Source organism: Heteronotia binoei, chromosome 20 (assembly GCF_032191835.1).
Source record: "Heteronotia binoei isolate CCM8104 ecotype False Entrance Well chromosome 20, APGP_CSIRO_Hbin_v1, whole genome shotgun sequence".
Lineage (NCBI taxonomy): Eukaryota > Metazoa > Chordata > Lepidosauria > Squamata > Gekkonidae > Heteronotia > Heteronotia binoei.
In genome coordinates, this window is record NC_083242.1 from 11,464,512 (window position 1) to 11,482,359 (window position 17,848).

The 17,848-nt window shown below is 51.2% G+C and overlaps 1 protein-coding gene across 1 annotated transcript in view; it reads left to right on the forward strand.

The window, feature by feature from the left end:
* FBXL18 (F-box and leucine rich repeat protein 18) overlaps positions 1-17,848 on the forward strand; it is a 46,562-nt gene that overhangs the window by 8,191 nt on the left and 20,523 nt on the right. Inside the window, exons 3-4 of the mRNA XM_060260747.1 lie at positions 273-1,810; positions 8,892-9,110. Of these exons, the coding sequence (XP_060116730.1) occupies positions 273-1,810; positions 8,892-9,110 (1,757 nt within the window). The remainder of the gene's footprint in view (positions 1-272; positions 1,811-8,891; positions 9,111-17,848) is intronic.

Here is a 17,848-nt window from a genome sequence, read left to right on the forward strand (position 1 = left end):
AACATCTCTTGCCTTGAAAACTATGCATGAGTTGACTGCAACTTGATGGGCCAGGTTAGCCTGACGTTGTCAGATATCAGAAGCCAGGTAGGGTTCGCTCAGTGCTCCGATGGGTTGCTGCACAGAAGCAGGCATTGGCCAACCACTTCTGAACGTCTCTTGCCTTGCAAGCCCTACCAGGAGTCGCCCTAGGTTAGCCATGACTCATCGGCGCTTTCCACCCTCAAGGGTTCCTAAAGTCGGGGGGGCTTTGTGCGGTTGTTTCCTCTCAGGTGGACAAAGACAAGGTGAAGCAGCTCATGCGGGAGATCGGGAAGGAGATCCACGAGCTGAACATGGCCGGCTGCTACTGGCTGCCCGGCTCCACCGTCGACCAGGCGATCCACTGCAAGAACCTGGCGCGGCTGAACCTGTCCGGCTGCCACCTGACCTCCCTCCGCCTCTCCAAGATGCTCTCGGCCCTGCAGCGCCTGCGCTCGCTGACCATCGACGTCAACCCGGGCTTCGACGCCTCCCACCTGAGCAGCGAGTGCAAGGCCACCCTGAGCCGGGTGCTGGAGCTGAAGCAGACCCTCTACACCCCGTCCTACGGGGTGGTGCCCTGCTGCACCAGCCTGGAGAAGCTCCTCCTCTACTTCGAGATCCTCGACCGCTCCCGCTTCATCCTCTCCGGCCAGCTGATGGTGGGTGAGAGCAACGTGCCCCACTACCAGAACCTCCGGGTCTTCTATGCCCGCCTCGCCCCCGGGCTGGTCAACCAGGAGGTGGTGAGGCTCTACCTGGCGGTGCTGAGCGACCGGACGCCCGAGAAGCTCCACGCCTTCCTCATCTCCGCCCCCGGCGGCTTCGCCGAGAGCTGCACCGTCAAGAACCTCTTGGACTCCATGGCCCGGAACGTGACGCTGGACGCCCTGCAGCTCCCCAGGTCGTGGATGAACGGCTCCAGCCTCCTCCAGCACTTGAAGTTCAGCAACCCCGTCTACTTCAGCTTCAGCCGCTGCAGCCTGTCCGGGGGCCAGCTGGTCCAGAGGGTCCTGAATGGCGGCAAGGACCTCCGCAGCCTGGTGGGCCTGAACCTCAGCGGCTGCGTCCACTGCCTGTCGCCGGGCTCCCTGTTGCGGAAGGCGGAGGACGACATCGACAGCGGCATCGTGGAGACCCTCGTCACCTCCTGCTGCAACCTCCGGCACTTGAACCTCTCCGCCGCCCACCACCACAGCGCCGACGGCCCGGGCGAGCACCTGTGCCAGCTCCTCGCCTGCCTGAAGCGCCTACAGTCCCTGGCCCTGCCTGTCTGTGCTGTCGCTGACCTTTCTGCCCTGGCCGCCGACAAGCCGTCCGTGCAGCCGGCGAGCGGGGCCCCGTCGCAAGGCTTCGGGAAGAAAGTCCGGATCGGGGTGCAGCCTTGGCCCAGGAACTGCCTGGAGCTGGGGAACACCAAGCCCTCCGTCTTCTGGACTCTTCTCGCCAGCCTCCCCTATCTGAAGAAGCTGGAGCTGATCGGGTCCAGTTTCTCCTCAGCCATGCCCAGGAATGAGCCGGCGATCCGGAACTCGCTGCCCCCCTGCGGCCGGGCGCAGCACGTGGGGGACTCGGACGTGGCCGCCATCGGCCAGCTGGCTTTCTTGCAGAGTCTCACCTTGGCCCAGCTGCCCAATATCCTTACCGGCTTGGGGCTGATCAGCATCGGGGCCCGGTGCCAGCATCTCCGGACTCTTTCCTTGGCCAACCTGGGCATGATGGGTAAAGTGGCGTACATGGCGGCCCTCATGGACATGTTGAAACACTGCAAATGTCTGCGAGATCTCAGGTGAGGGCGCGGCGCTTTTCCTCGCCTGTACGGGCTGTGGGCTGACGATGCGCTGAGCCTGTTTGGCAAGGTGGTTAAGAGCATGGGCTCTAATTTGGGAGAGCTGGGTTTGATTCCTCACTCCTCTGCATGCAGCCAGCTGGGTGGCCTTGGGCCAGTCCCAGGTACTCTCAGCTGTTTTCCCATGAGCAGCTCTCAGCCCCACCTACCTCTCAGGGTGTCTGTTGTATGGAGGGGGAGGGAAGGACATTACAAGCTGCTCTGAGACTCCCAAGTGAAAGGCGGGGTATAAATCCAATCTCCTCCTCCTCCTCCTCTCTGAGCTCTCTCAGCCCCACCTACCTCGCAGGATATCTGTTGTGTGGAGGGGGAGGGAAGGAGATTGTAAGCTGCTCTGAGACTCCCAAGTGAAGGGCAGGGTATAAATCCAATCTTCTCCTCCTCCTCTCTGAGCTCTCTCAGCCCCACCTACCTCGCAGGGAGTCTGTTGCGGGGAGGGAAGGAAATTGTAAGCTGCTCTGAGACTCCCAAGTGAAGGGCAGGGTATAAATCCAATCTTCTCCTCCTCCTCTCTGAGCTCTCTCAGCCCCACTTACCTCGCAGGGAGTCTGTTGCGGGGAGGGAAGGAAATTGTAAGCTGCTCTGAGACTCCCAAGTGAAGGGCAGGGTATAAATCCAATCTTCTCCTCCTCCTCTCTGAGCTCTCTCAGCCCCACTTACCTCGCAGGGAGTCTGTTGCGGGGAGGGAAGGAAATTGTAAGCTGCTCTGAGACTCCCAAGTGAAGGGCAGGGTATAAATCCAATCTTCTCCTCCTCCTCTCTGAGCTCTCTCAGCCCCACTTACCTCGCAGGATGTCTATTGTGGGGAGGGGGAGGGAAGGAAATTGTAAGCTGCTCTGAAACTCCCAAGTGAAGGGCGAGGTATAAATCCAATCTTCTCCTCCTCCTCTTCGTCCAGTGATGTTGTTTTCATGTGCACTTGTGGTGGAGAGCACTGGAAGTTAACAGTTGCTTTTCCTTTTAATTGATTAGATGGGGTGGGCTTGACTCAATGTTCAGCTGATGGGTTTTGACCCAGAGTGGGGTTGTGCCCCCAACTAAAGGTGTAGCGGTGTGGTTCCCTCCCCCTGCTTCCCTCCAATTAATTCAGGCTTTTAAAGCAAGGGAGGAACTCTCCCTTCACACATTTTTGCACATAGCAGATCCCTGGTTTATACATCCGGGCAGCCAGAGGGTCTCTGACAGTAGGGCTAGAAAAGGCCTTTGCACCTTAGAGCAGCAGTTCCTAGCCTTTGAGGTACGGTGTCCCCCAAGTCCAAATTTACTTGGTTTACTGACCTTCCCAAGGGCAGCGGCGTCACTGGGGCGGGGCCAAGGGGGCCATCGGCCCTCCCCCAGAGCATTCTCATTGGCCCCCCTCTCCGCCTTGCGCAAGCGTCGACGGCCGCCTCTAGTTGCTGCCCGCCCGGAGCCCGCGCTTGGAGCAGTGAGTCACCCATGGAGTCGGAGGAGAGGGGGATGGCGCTGGGACGCGGCTGAGTCAAGGCCTGACACATGGTGGTTGGCTGGCGGGCGGCTCCTCCTGGGTGCTGGCGGGCCTGTGAAGGGAAGGGGGCTTCGCGGCGTCTACCGACCGGGGCACATCCGCCCGCTCTGCCCCAGGCGTGGGCTCTGGGCGGGCAGCAACTAGAGGCGGCCGTCGACGCTTGCGCAAGGCGGAGAGGGCGCAGCTCCCTCCAAAACACGGGCAGGGAGGGAGAGGGGCTTCCTGCCTTCCCACGCTTTTGCGCAGCCAGCAGGGCGCACTTGGCCCCAGGGTGCAACCCACCCTAGTGACACCTCTGCCCAAGGGGTTTTGGCACCGAAGGCAAACTGTGACAATTGGTACCCATCTAGTTCAGCATTCCATTTCCTGCCTTGGCTAAGCAGTTGTTTTTGTGAAACCAACAGACGTCACACAAAGGGCACAGAAGCCCCTGCTGTGAACTCCAAGCAACAATAACAAACACTGGAACCACAGGAGTAACAAAAACCGTAATATCGAGTAAACTCACCGTGCTAGCAAATTGTTGTCTATTAAATAGTATACAATTCTTTACAGTTTTGTAAACACTTCCGTATTTTATACAGCAGCTTTATGATAACACCCGTGTAACAGACACTTAACAATGGTTACAAACAATTTTCCAAAAAGATCTGCGAAGATGCTCAATGCGGTTGCAGTGCTTGCCAAAATTCTCTCCGTATTTGTCCCCTCGTTTCAGTCCTTTCTCAGAGGGATGTCGATTCTTGGAGTATGCGGTGCCTTTGTTGGTGCCCTCTGTCTTGCCCCACCGTATCTTGCTGCACTGACCAGCTCAATTAATCATGCCCCACTTCCTTCTTTTAGGACATTGTAATTCAAGTACTCTGCTCGCTTTTCTCTAGCCATTGTGCACCCTTTGCATACGGAGTTTACATTCCAGCCTTTGACCACCCTCTCCTCCTCCGTTACTCCCTCTGGGAGTCTAAGAAACACTCTCAGGTAACCCCTTGGCTCACTGTAGTTTTACTAAGCTGCAGAGCTTTTTTTCTAGCTAGCAGGAACTCCGTTGCATATTAGGCCACGCCCCCCTGATGTAGCCAGTCCTCCAAGAGCGTACAGGGCTCTCAGCACAGGGTCTACTGTAAACTCCAAAAGGATTGGCTACATCTTGGGGGCATGGCCTAATATGAACATAAGAAGCTGCCTTCTACTGAAACAGACCCTCGGTCCATCAAAGTCAGTATTGTCTACTCAGACTGGCAGCAGCTCTCCAGGGTCTCAAGCTGAGGTTTTTCACGCCTACTTGCTTGGACCTTTTTTAGTTGGAGATGCTGGGGATTGAACCTGGGACCTTGCAAAGGAGTTCCTGCTACAAAAAGCCCTGTGTAACATGTATACACAGAGAAGAGAAAAAAAAATACCAGCTCATGAATGATATGGGAAGATTCTATTTCCAAGGTCAGATCTTGGTTTCCAAAATAGAAAAGAGAGTCACGGAAAGGACAGGGGGTGGCCTGCGACTCGCTTTGCAACCCTCTTTTAAGTTTGATTGCTCAGCAGTTCCCTGAGAGAGCCCCTAGCTTGGATCCGGGCCACCGTTCCCATCAGCACAAAGATTCTAGCCCAGCGGATGTCACTGGGCTTTGTGGGGCAATAGTAAGATTCCATGCAAGCGGTTCTGCAAGTTCCCATGAGGGTCCACAGTTCCCCGGAAAAGCACATACGCTTCGTGTGTGTTAGGTGACACGTTTGTTTCCTTGCTTTCGCGAAAGCCTTCCTGTATCAAGGCTAGGCAAGACCTCCTGACGAAGGCCTTGGGGGATTGCCTAGCAATCGAACGGAAGGATAAGGTAACATGGAGAGGCAGCCTGGGCAAAACCTCAACCGCAGGCAGACTGCTGGTTGCACATTATTGCCGACAGTCTCTAATTGATGCAGTTGCATCAACAGGTAGGCATGTGTCAGAGCAGGCATGTGTCAAACCTGTGGCCCAGGGGCTGAATGAGGCCCCCAAGGGCTCCTATCAGGCCCCTGAGGAACTGGCTGTCATCTGCTTCCTTCTCCCTCTCTCTTGCTTCCTTCTGCATCACAGCTTGCTTTGCCAGGCTTGCTCAATTGCACGGGAGCTACAGAGAAAAGCTCCTCCCTTGGAGAAGAAGTGGAGGAAGGAGAGCTAACTTTGCCAGGTTCTCTCAGTTTCACAGCAGAATTACTGAGCCAAGCCTCTCTTCCTTCTATTGGCTGAGGCTCCCCTCCCCATCCTGCTCCCCTGGGGAAGGAAGGAAAGATCTAGAGCTTCCTTGGCCCATTTCCCTGGATCGCATGGGAGAGATACAAAGAGAGCACCTTTAAGTCCCGCGAGTGCTAATGTCTTAAGCATATTTTAAGTTCTTAAAAAAAATCTTTGTGTTTGTCTGTGCCCTTTATAAAATTTATATCTCTGCTACCTGATCTTAAATAGGAACACACACGGCCCAGCTTGACATAGCCCAGCCCAACAAGGTCTCATTTATGTCAATTTATATAAATAAAATTTTACATTACATTTACATTACATTACAGATCCGGCCCTTGTAACAAATGAGTTCTACACCCCTGCATCAGAGCCTATAAAGCAGCCACTGAGCATGCGAGCTAACTGGGGGCCTTGATATTTCACCTTGCAGCCCAAAAATGAGTCCCCAGACCTGTGCTTCAGAGACAAAGTTGAGGCTTGGCAACCCTACCAAATTAAAAAAAAAGCCCAGGAACACCAGGAGAAATGTTTTCTTTTGGTACGCGGCTTTGTGCAGTTGTTGCCGCTCTGATGATGGGTAGGGATAAGAGAGGAAGAAAGGCGGATTCGAACTGGCTCCCTGGACGGTTATCAGGATTCGCTTTTGCCCGCAAGAGATTCCGATAAACCTTGTCTCGCTCTGCTAAATCGGTCCGAAGAATAACTGCAGCTCAGGCTCACTGTGCCTGATTCCGCATCTGAAGAGGGGCTTACGAAAGCTTCCGTTCTGAATAAAGTTGTGTCGGTCTTAAAGGTGCATCTTGACTCCCGCTTTGTCTGCTGCTTCAGACCGACACGGCTGCCCACCTGGATCTGTCTGCAGTTCAGGGAATCGTGAGACCAAAATGCAGTTGGGTGTTGATTAAGCAACAGTGTCGCCTGGTGGATGGGATGGTATATTGCCAGATCCTTGCTTTTTGATCAGAGAAGCTCCTGAGAGGAAGATTTTAAATATACTCTCAGCCTTGGGGTAGACGTTCCTTACAACCTTTAACTCTGGAGCATGTTCCTTAATTGTTCCTTAACGATTTGGAGTTGGGGAGTACACAGTGAAGTGGCTAAGTTTGCAGATGACACTAAATTGTTCAGGGCGGTGAGAACCAGAGAGGATTGTGAGGGCCTCCGAAGGGATCTATCGAGGCTGGGCGAGTGGGCATCAACGGGGCAAATGAGGTTCAGCGTGGCCAAGTGCAAAGTAACGCACATTGGGGCCAAAAATCCTAACTATAAATACACGTTGATGGGGTGCGAACTGACGAACACTGACCAAGAGAGAGATCTTGGGGTCGTGGTAGATAATTCATTGATAATGTCGAGACAGTGTGTGACTGCAATAAAAAAGGCCAGTGCCAGGCTGGGAATTATTAGGAAGGGAATTAAAAACAAATCGGCCAGTATCATCATGCCCCTGTATAAATCAGTGGTGAGGCCTCATTTGGAATACTGTGTACAGTTCTGATCACTGCACCTTAAAAAAGATATTACAGCAGAAAAGGGCAACTGGAATGATTAAAGCAGGGGTTTTGTTATAAGGGCCGGATCTGACATAAATGAGGCCTTGTTGGGCTGGGCCATGTTGGGCTAGGTCATGTGTATGTATTTGAGATCAGGTAGCAGAGATACAAACTTTATAAAGGACACAGACAAACACAATTAAATATTTTTTCTAAAAAACCTTAAAACTTGCTTGAAACCACACTTGCCCTTAAAGGTGCTTTCTCTGTTTCTCCCATGGGATCCAGGGGACCGGGCAAAGGAAGCTCTGGCTCTTTCCTTCCCCAGGGTACCAGGAGTGGGAGGAGCCTCAGCCGAAAGAAGGAAGAGCGGCTTGGTTCAGTAGCTCTGCTGTGTGATTGAGAGAGCCTGGCAAAGCAAGCTCTGCCTCCCCCCCTTCTTCCCCAAGGGAGGAGCCTCAGCCAATGGAGAAAATAGAGGATTTGCTCTGTAGCTCCTGTGCAATTGTGCGAGCAAGCTGTTATGTGGAAGGAAGCAAGAGAGAGGGAGAAGGAAGCAGATGACAGCCAGTTGCTCAGGGGCCTGATTAGGCCCCTGGGCCGCATGTTTGACACCCCTGATTTAGAACCTCTGAACATACGGAGCAGAGGTCCATCAGTGGCTCTTAGCCACAAGGCATAGATGGAACACTGCATCTGGGGCAGTGATGCTCTGTCTTCTTGGTGCTTGGGGGCCCACAGTGGGAGGGCTTCTGGAGTTCTAGCCCCTGTGGTGGACCTCCTGAGGGCTCCGGGTTTTTTCTTTGGCCACTGTGTGACATAGGGTGTTGGACTGGATGGGCCATTGGCCTGAGCTAACAGGGCTTCTCTTATGTTCTTAAGTTTTTTACGAGTTGCACAGTCACTGCATCACACAGGATGGAGGAAAGATGGCAGTGTAGATGTCCCCACCCACCTTGTCGAATGTGTGGGTAACCCCCCTGTTTAAAGGACGTCTGGCATTCTGTGCAGAGTTCTTCAGAAGAGCCTCCTTTCCTGCAGGTTCAATCATTTAGTTAATTTTCTGGCCACTTCTGTAAGAGAGCAGGAGGAATGCTTGGTGTTCTAAACAGAAAACATCCAGAGAGTTCTTTTTTTAAATTAAAAAAAACCCCATTTTTTTGTTCATTTGTATGTGTGTGTGCATGGATGTCCGGAAGTCCTGGATGGCTTCTGGCGACCCCCTAATAGGGCTTGGACATAGAGGTGGCTCGCTATTGCCTGCCTCTGCACCCTGGCCCTGGTATTCCTTGGAGGTCTCCCATCCAAGTACTTAGAGATGGCTTGCTATTGCCTCCCTCTGCATCCTGGCCCTGGTATTCCTTGGAGGTCTCCCATCCAAGTACTTAGAGATGGCTTGCTGTTGCCTCCCTCTGCATCCCGGCCCTGGTATTCCTTGGAGGTCTCCCATCCAAGTACTTAGAGATGGCTTGCTATTGCCTCCCTCTGCATCCTGGCCCTGGTATTCCTTTGGGGGTCTCCCATCCAAGTACTTAGAGATGGCTTGCTATTGCCTGCCTCTGCGTCCCGGCCCTGGTATTCCTTTGGGGGTCTCCCAACCAAGAACTTACCAAGGTCGACCCTGCTTAGCTTCCAAGGTCTGATGAGATTGGGATTGCTTGGGCCATACCAGTCAAGGTTTTTTTTCTCTTTAGCAGCCAGAGAGTTCTGCGCTGTGTCCAGTTTGGATCCCTTCCCTTCGGATCCCCTGCTCCAACGCTGTTGTTTCATGAACCATGCACACAGCACCTGGCTGATCCTTTTTTCCCCCTTGGTCTTTCTTCTCAGACTTGAGCAGCCCTACTTCAACGCCAACGGCCAGTTCTTCCAGGCCCTGAGCCACTGCTCCTCCCTCCAGCGCTTGTGCATCATCTCCCGAAGGGGGACACTGCAGCCGGACGCCGTCGCGGCCTTCATGACCGCTTGCCTCGAGGTGGTCATGCTGCACATGTTTACGGGGGAGTCCCTGACGGCTTGCAAGAGCCTCCAGCAGTCCCTGATACGGAGGTGAGTGCAGAAGACAGACGTCTGGTTCTTTTGCTCCCCCGGGGTAACGATTTTGTCTAGCTTTCAACAGGCCTGAGCTGTCCTTGGCTACACCACTAGGGCTAGATAGGTGACAGCAGCCCTTGGCTTCCTCTTGCAAACTTCAGTGCAACAGGCCTGCCTCTGCATTCTCTCCCGCCTCTGCTCCATGCCTGGCGTCTTTGCAGTAACGTGGGGACAGAGGAGGCAGCATTTCCGCCCTCACGCCCTCTCCTCTGTTCGTGGCTTGTGAGAGGAGAATGGGCAGAACAGTGTTGTGGTCTGGACCAGTGTTCTAAGCTGAGTGAGCGTGAACTAGCTCACACATTTTTGTCTTCGCTCAGGAAGGATGGCCCCAGAGCACACTTAATTTATGCAGCAGCAGAAGAAGAATTGCAGATTTATACCCCCCCTTCTCCCTGAATCAGAGACTCAGAGCGGCTTACAATCGCCTATATCTTCTCCCCCCACAACAGACACCCTGTGAGGTGGGTGTGGCTGGAGAGGGCTCTCACAGCAGCTGCCCTTTCAAGGACAACCTCTGCCAGAGCTATGGCTGACCCAAGGCCATGCTAGCAGCTGCAAGTGGAGGAGTGGGGAATCAAACCCGGTTCTCCCAGATAGGAGTCAGCACACTTCACCACTACACCAAACTGGCTCTCAAACAGTTGCTCACTACTTTCATGCCAGTCACTTGCAAAGCAGAATTTTTGCTCACAAGCCTCTGCAGCTTAGAGGGAACATTGGTTTGGACCAAAGGTGGCCAAACTTGCTTAACATAAGAGCCACATAGAATAAATGTGAGGTGTTTGAGAGCTGCAAGACAGGAACGTTACATGTTTGAGAGCTGCAGGAAGGCAGGCAGGAAGGAAGGCAGATAGATGGAGGGGAGGAAGGGAGACATGGGGAAAAATATTAACATTAAATGCATCCTCCAAGCTGCCAGCTGGCTTGGCTTAGAGAAGTGATTTTAAAAGAGAAATGCCTTTTCCAAGCTGGCCGATGACAGCCACACAATGTGTGTGAATGAGCCACACATGGGTCCTGAGCCACAGTTTGACCACCCCTGGTCTGGACGCTACTTTCAAGTGGCCCGCTGACCACAACTTCAGGAGATCAGGAAAATGAATTAAGAGGGGGGAGGGGGGTTGCCTAGTGCACACCTGTATACCTAGGAACTATTGAAGGTTACCTTTCAAAATAGATTTCCAGCCTTTCCAGCAACAAGAAGGTTTAAGAACAGCATACGGCTGCAAGACTTAGGAACTACCTTTCTGGAAAGCGTGACACGTTGGAGCTTCCTTTGCAGGAAACAGTCCTTCCTTTGCAACCCAGCTTTTCTTGTTCTCCCCTTTCTGTAGTGCTTACGAATACCGCTCTGAATCCCATGATAAAAGCGGGGAGTGTGACATCTGAATAAACTGCAAATGTGTTTTCTCAAGGGTGCTACTATGGCTTGACAGTTGCAGTGGAAAGCCTTGTCTGTGAAGTTGTCTGGGTGCCTTGAGCTAAAGATGCTGCCCCCCCCCCCTTTTTGAGCTTCTTTTTATTATTATTTTCTTTTAAAATACAGGAATGCAAAAGTTAACGGCCTTTACAATGTAACAGTAAAAAGCAGAATAAAACGGCATACATAAGAATATCTGTCTTCACATATTAATAAGGACAGTTGTCATCTTTAAGCAATGTCAGAACATGTTTAAACATTAAAAATATAATATGATAATAGGAATTGCTCGAAATAATCTCATTCTCTGCAAGGTATTGTACAACAGGAAACCAGGGGCCGGGACGCAGAGACAGGCAATAGCAAGCCACCTCTCTGAAAATGTCCACACTCCCATTGGGGTTGCCAGAAGTCACCAGGCATGCAAACACACACACAAAGAAAAGAGAACTCAAACTCCTTAAAGGTTACTATTGTTTTAGTGATTGTGCCTTCCGAGAATCATTCTTGGCTCTGTTGTAAGCTCCACCCTGCCGTGTCTGATCCACATGCAGTGAGTTGTTAAGGTGAGTTAGGCTAGTTAAGAACATAAGAGAAGCTATGTTGGATCAGGCCAGTGGCCCATCCAGTCCAACATTCTGTGTCACACAGTGGCCAAAAAACCTCCCCCCAAGTGCCATCAGGAGGTTCACAAGTGGGGCTAGAAGCCCTTTCACTTTGCTCCCCCCGCCTCAAGCACCAAGAATACAGAGCATCACTGCCCCAGACAGTTCCAACAATACGCTGCGGCTAATAGCCACTGATGGACCTCTGCTCCAGATGCTTGTCCATTCCCCGCTTGAAGCTGTCTATGCTTGTAACCGCCACCACCTCCTGTGGCAGTGAATTCCACATGTTAATCGCCCTTGGGGTGAAGAAGTCCTTCCTTTTATCCGTTCTAACCCTACCGCTCAGCAATTTCATCGATTGCCCACGAGTTCTCGTATTGTGAGAAGGGGAGAAAAGTACTTCTTTCTCTACTTTCTCCATCCCACGCATCGTCTTGTAAACCTCTTATCGTTTTGTATCCCAAAACGGGTGGGACCATTTTATCGGTTCGTACGAAGGATTGCCGAAATGCTCTGACACGTTTTAAAAGGTTAGACGTCGTCTGTTGCCATACAGCTCTTTTACTGGGTTGCTGCTGTCACAATAGTTATTCTTCTTATTGCTTCCACTGAGTAATTTTGGTCTTACAGCTGCAGAGAAGCCTCAACAGAGAACTGCTCCTTTCTGCTTCCAGCCAGTATTGTGTTGCTTGTTTCCGCAGTACAGCCATTGGGAAATCTGCCAAGACCTGGCCTCCCCCCCCCGGCCCCATTTCAGCAGATTTCTTCTCCACCCTCCCAGCAAAACTCTCCTCCTTTTCTTAATTGAATTCATCTGTGGGATTGTCTTTTTTAAAAGGAAGAACCAGAAATCCCTTCTCCGGTTTTCTCATTCTTTGCCTGTCCAATATCTCACAACTTCATACGTCTAAACCTTAATATCCTTTTTCCTGTGCCGGCTTCTCCTCCCAGGCAAACGGGCGCAGCTGTTTTCTCCGGTCTCCAGCCGTTCCGCTCCTTCCCCTCCTTTCCCCATCTCTGGCTCTCTCCCCGCTTAGAATGATGTTGCAAGCAGTCATTTTGAAAAAATGTTAAGCTCCTTTCCCACGCCGGTCTCTCGAACAGAACCGCTAGATAGAAGGGGATACAAAAGGAGGCCCTCACCTGGGTGGGACCAGCAAAGGGGAAAGAAGGAAAAAATACCCCAATAGAAAAAGGCTGAGACATATCAAAAATATATAATCCATTTTAATCATACCTAGGAAATATTAAAACGGGTAGCCAAACTGCAGCTCGAGAGTCTCATGTGGCTCTTTCACACATATTGTGTGGCTCACAAAGCCTCCACTGCCCTGTCCGTCTTTAAATCACTTCTTCAAACCATGCCAGCTGGTGACTTGAAGATTGCATTTAAAGTTAAAGTTACTTCCTTTCCACCTCTCCTCCATCCACTTTCCTTCCTTCCCTCCCTCCCTCCAACATCTGAAATTCATGTCTTGTGGCTCTCAAACATCTGACGTTCATGTCTTGCGGCCCTTACATTAAGCAAGTTTGGACACCCGTGTGAATTTGTTTATTTTCTTCTTTTTAAGAAAGAAGCCATTTAAGGTAGCAGCTAGGGGTGTGCAGCAGAAACCCCCAATTTGCTTATCCATTTTCCTTCCTTCCCTCCCTCCAACATCTGACATTCACGTCTTGTGGCTCTCAAACATCTGACATTTATTCTGTGTGGCTCTTACATTAAGCAAGTTTGGCCACCTGTGTGAATTTGCTTATTTTCTTCTTTTTAAGAAAGAAGAAGCCATTTAAGGTAGCAGCTAGGGTTTTGCAGCAGAACCCCCCAGTGTTTTTGGTACCTGAATATATTGGAGCTGACAAATATCAGTATTCCCTGTGGCATCCAGGTACTTCTTCGGGTTTCTGATATTTGTTGCCTTCATTATTCCCTGGGGGAATCTTTGGGCGGGGGGGGGGTTAAAGGTTTTTAAAGAGCCCTGTGGCGCAGAATGTTAAAGCTGCAGTACTGCAGTCCTAAGCTCTGCTCACGACCTGAGTTCTATCTTGGCGGAAGCTGGGTTTTTAGGTAGCCGGCTTGAGGTTGACTCGGCCTTCCATTCTTCCGAGGTCAGTAAAATGAGTACCCAGCTTGCTGGGGGGAAAGCGTAGATGACTGGGGAAGGCAATGGCAAACCACCCCGTAAAAAGTCTGCTGTGAAAACGTGAAAGCAACGTCACCCCAGAGTCGGAAACGACTGGTGCTTGCACAGGGGACCTTTCCCTTTAAAGGTAGTAGCACCAAAATTGCATGGGAGCTGCTGGTGTTGGTCTTTTAAATAATCCCCACATTTCAAGTCGGGTATGGATGCTGAGTAAAATTCAACAGAGTGCTTTCTCATGCTGTTTCTCCAAGGTTTTTTTTTTTTTTTAATTTCAATTTTATTTATATTAACATTTCTACTCCTACCCCTTTGCTGCTTTGGTTCTTCAGTTAGGGAGAAAAAGCAGCGATGCAGTATAGAACTAAAATCGTCCTCAAGTACGGATTGAAGAATAAAACCACCCATACCCGTATTATTATTTTTAAAAAGGAAACTGTAAACGTGCAGTTGAAAATGTGAGACTGTAAACGTGCATTTGAAAATTAAAAAAAAAAAAGGTTGGAAAGAGCATTTAAAAGCAGGCCGGGGGTGTGAAATGGTTCCTATGGGATATTTAAGGTACCACAAAACTCCCGTTGGTTTGTGCAAGAGCGGGCTGAGCTAGTTTTTTAAACCTAGCCTGAGCTTGTGCTGGAAAGGGCTCCAGCCCGCCAAAACTTACAGTAGAAAAATAAACATTTGAAAAGGCATTGGGTAGTAGTTAAGTTGAACAGCAGGAGACTTAGTCTCTTCCCAGATTCTGTGTGACTCAATGGGCAGAGATGGTGGGTAGGTGCTTTAACCTTTCCTTTGCCTTCCATGTACCTTAGCTGTTTGCTGTGTCAAAGGGGTGGAAGTTTTGAGGGCAGGGCCACAGGTGGGGGAAAGCATAAGCACAGGGACTGTGTAGGCTGACTCTTCACTCTCCCCCCCCCCCGGCAAATCGCAGTCATCTTTTCTCTCCTTTTTACAGTGGAAGGAATAGCAGCAGTACTTGCTTCTAGATCGAGGTGGCCAAACTTGCTAAATGTTAGAGCCACATAGAATAAATGTCAGATGTTTTGAGAGTTGCAGGGAGGGATGGGGAGAGAGGTAGAAAGAAAGCAACTTTAACTTTAAATGCATTCTTCAAGCTGCCAGCCGGCTTGGCTTGGAAAAGTGTTTTGGAAGAAGGTGATGGTATTGGATTTATACCCTGCCTTTCACCCTGAATCTCAGTCTCAGAGCAGCCTACAGTCTTTTTTACCTTCCTCCCCCACAACAGAGACCCTGTGAGGTGGGTGGGGCTGAGAGAGCTCTCCCAGAAGCTGCCCTTTCAAGGATAACTCCTTCGAGAGCTATGGCTGACCCAAGGCCATTCCAGCAGCTGCAAGTGGAGGAGTGGGGAATCAAACCCGGTTCTCCCAGATAAAAAGTCCATGCACTTCACCACTACACCAAGCTGGCTGATGGGGCCATGGGGGCTTTGAGAGTCACACAATATGTGTGAAAGAGCAACATGTGGCTCCCGATACTCAGTTTGGCCACCCCTGTTCTAGATTCATCCTAGCTTAAAGCCGGGCATTTGGTTATCAAGCGTTCCCCTCGCCAGCCACTAGGCGGTGCAGTGGCCTCGCTAAAAGCTCTGCCAGCTCCCCGCCCCCCACCCCTGGCTCTGCTGCCACCGATGGGGGAGCGTTTCTCATCCTCCCCGTAGCTGTGTCTTTGCTGCTAAAGTCCCGCAAAGCAAAGAATTCCAGTCGCTCGGTTTGCAGGATCATCTTGTGAGCAGAAAAATGGGGAGGGAAGCCCCTGCTGCAAACGTGCTTGGACGAGAAGGGCGACATTAAAGATGTCTTTACGTTAGCTCGCGTCCTTTTCGTCTCCTGGGAGGTTTCTCCCCCTCCTCCCTTTTTGAAAAACGTAAGCAATTTGCATAAAATGGACGTATTTACGCTCCACCATTCTGGCTGGCGCTGAGCGTACCAATTGTTGGTTAGTTTTCCTCATAGGCAGTGATGCTACTCAAGAGTGGGGGTGTGTGTGAAAAGCAGCCCATCTAACAGGAGCCTGGAAGATGGGTCTCTGGAATGACATCAGAGGGTCTTGTCTTAAAGCTATTCACGCTGCCGCCCCCCAGTTCCGCAGCCCATCCAAAAGCCAAGGGCCGAATGGGGCTAGGCCAAGCTGTCATATGGGGATGGTGCGGAATTATTTTCTGCGGACCCGGAAGGCAGGAGCAGAACCAATGTGTTGAAATTAAATCAGAAGAGTTTCCAGCTCAAAATTGGGTAGAATCTCCTGACAGAGCTGTTCCTCAGGGGAACAGGCTTCCTAGGGAGTTGGTGGGCTCTCCGTCCTTGGAGGTTTTTCAACAGAGGCTTGATGATGATGATGATATTGGATTTATATCCCGGCCTCCACTCCAAAGAGTCTCAGAGCGGCTAACAATCTCCTTTCCCTCCCCCCCCAACAACAGACACCCTGTGAGGTAGATGAAGATATTGGATTTATATCCCGCTCTCCAGTACGAAGAGTCTCAGAGCGGCTCACAATCTCCTTTCCCTTCCTCCCCCACAACAGGCACCCTGTGAGGTAGATGAAGATATTGGATTTATATCCCACCCTCCACTCCGAAGAGTCTCAGAGCGGCTCACAATCTCCTTTCCCTTCCCCCCCACAACAGACACCCTGTGAGGTAGATGAAGATATTGGATTTATATCCCGCCCTTCACTCCGAAGAGTCTCAGAGCGGCTCACAATCCCCTTTGCCTTCCTCCCCCACAACAGGCACCCTGTGAGGAGGGTGGGGCTGAGAGAGCTCCCCCAGAAGCTTCACTTTCAAGGATAACCTCTGCCAGAGCTATGGCTGACTCAAGGCCATTCCAGCAGCTGCAAGTGGAGAAGTGGGGAATCAAACCCGTTTCTCCCAGATAAGTGTCCACTCACTTCACCACTACACCAAACTGGCTCTCTGGGGTAGATGGCCATCTGACAGCAATGCTGATCCTGTGAACTTAGGGGGAGGTATTTGTGAAAGTTCCTGCATTCTGCAGGGGGTTGGACTAGATCAGAAATGGCCAAACTGTGGCTCAGGAGCCACATGTGGCTCTTTCACACATTGTGTGGCTCTTGAAAGTCCCCACCGCCTCACTGGCTGGCTTGGAGAAGACATTTCTCTTTAAATTACTTCTTCAAGCCAAGCCAGCTGATAGATAGTAAAATGCATTTAAAGTTAAAGTTGCTTTTTTTCACCTCTCCCTCCCTCCCTCCCCCAGTCTATCTTCCTTCCTTCTTTCCTGCCTGCCTACATCTGATATTCATGTCTTGAGGCTCTCAAACATCTGACCTATGCGGCTCTTACGTCAAACAAGCTTGGCCACTCCTCCTCTCGCTCCTTCCGTTCCTCAGCTCTTGTAAGCTAAGCAGGGTCGGCCCCGGTTAGCACTTGGATGTGAGGCCACCGAAGAACTCCAGAGGCAGACAGTGACAAACCACTTCTGAACGTCTCTCCCCTTTAAAACCCTACGGGGTCACCATGAGCCTGCCGTGACTTAGCAGCATTCATCTCAGGTTTGTGTTCAGGGCCATGGCTCACAGTTAGACCGCTTGAAACAAGAGCAGATCGAAATGCCAGCTGAGCAGGTGCTGAGCGTCTCCACCTGCCGTGTTTAGAGGGAGAGGGATTCGTTGTCCCTCTCTCCCTAGAAACCAGAGAGAAAACGGAGCACTTCTCTCCATCTTCTGGTCTAGTTAAATCTCCTTGAATTGTCCTAAGTAACTCCCCTGCCCCCACGTTCCGCAGTGATCACACTCTTAAAATATTTATCTCGCTCTCCCTCCCCCCTGGACCACCCCCTCTAATTTCCGTTTAGTCGAGCTGTAAATATTTAATTTCTCTTCTCTTCCCAGCCTCGGTCCCTTCAGCTCATTCGTCGTCATCAACGCTGCTTTTCTCCCGTCCAGCGACCGCTTTTGAGTGAGACACGCTGGACGAGGGATTCTTCTCCCCCCACCCACCCCGCCTTGCGCAGAGTTCAGTTTTGAAAGCTGGATTGTTGGCCCGATTATCCCTCTTTGGACAATGCAGAGCTGGGGGGAAGGTGGGAATTAAGAATTTCACGGACTGAGAGATTCTCCGCTTCTGGGAGCGTTGGATTTCTCAGCGCCCACAATTTTGGGCTTCATGCTCCCGACTGAGGTTTCAGGTGTAGCCACGCTAGACAAAAAGCAGAATCCCAAATCGGAAGTTGCAGGGTGCCTTTTAATGCAACAAACCCAAATGACACTAAATGGGCATAACAAACTTTTGAGTTCTTCAGAGCTCTTCATCCGGTAGGGACAGGTAGGGGGAGATGTCTCAGGCCACTTGCCTCTGTAAGTCTCCTGGTGTGAAATTCTGGCTGGGGAGGGGGGCGCGTCTGTGGATTTAAAATAGGGCTGGGCCGGGTTGTACCCTTGGCCTTGTAGGAAGCAGCACTGAAAACTGAGAGCAGGAAAAAAGCAACGGTCAATCAGACATTTTTCTAACACCAACCGGGAGACGCAGATCCCTTTGGAAGGCAGAGA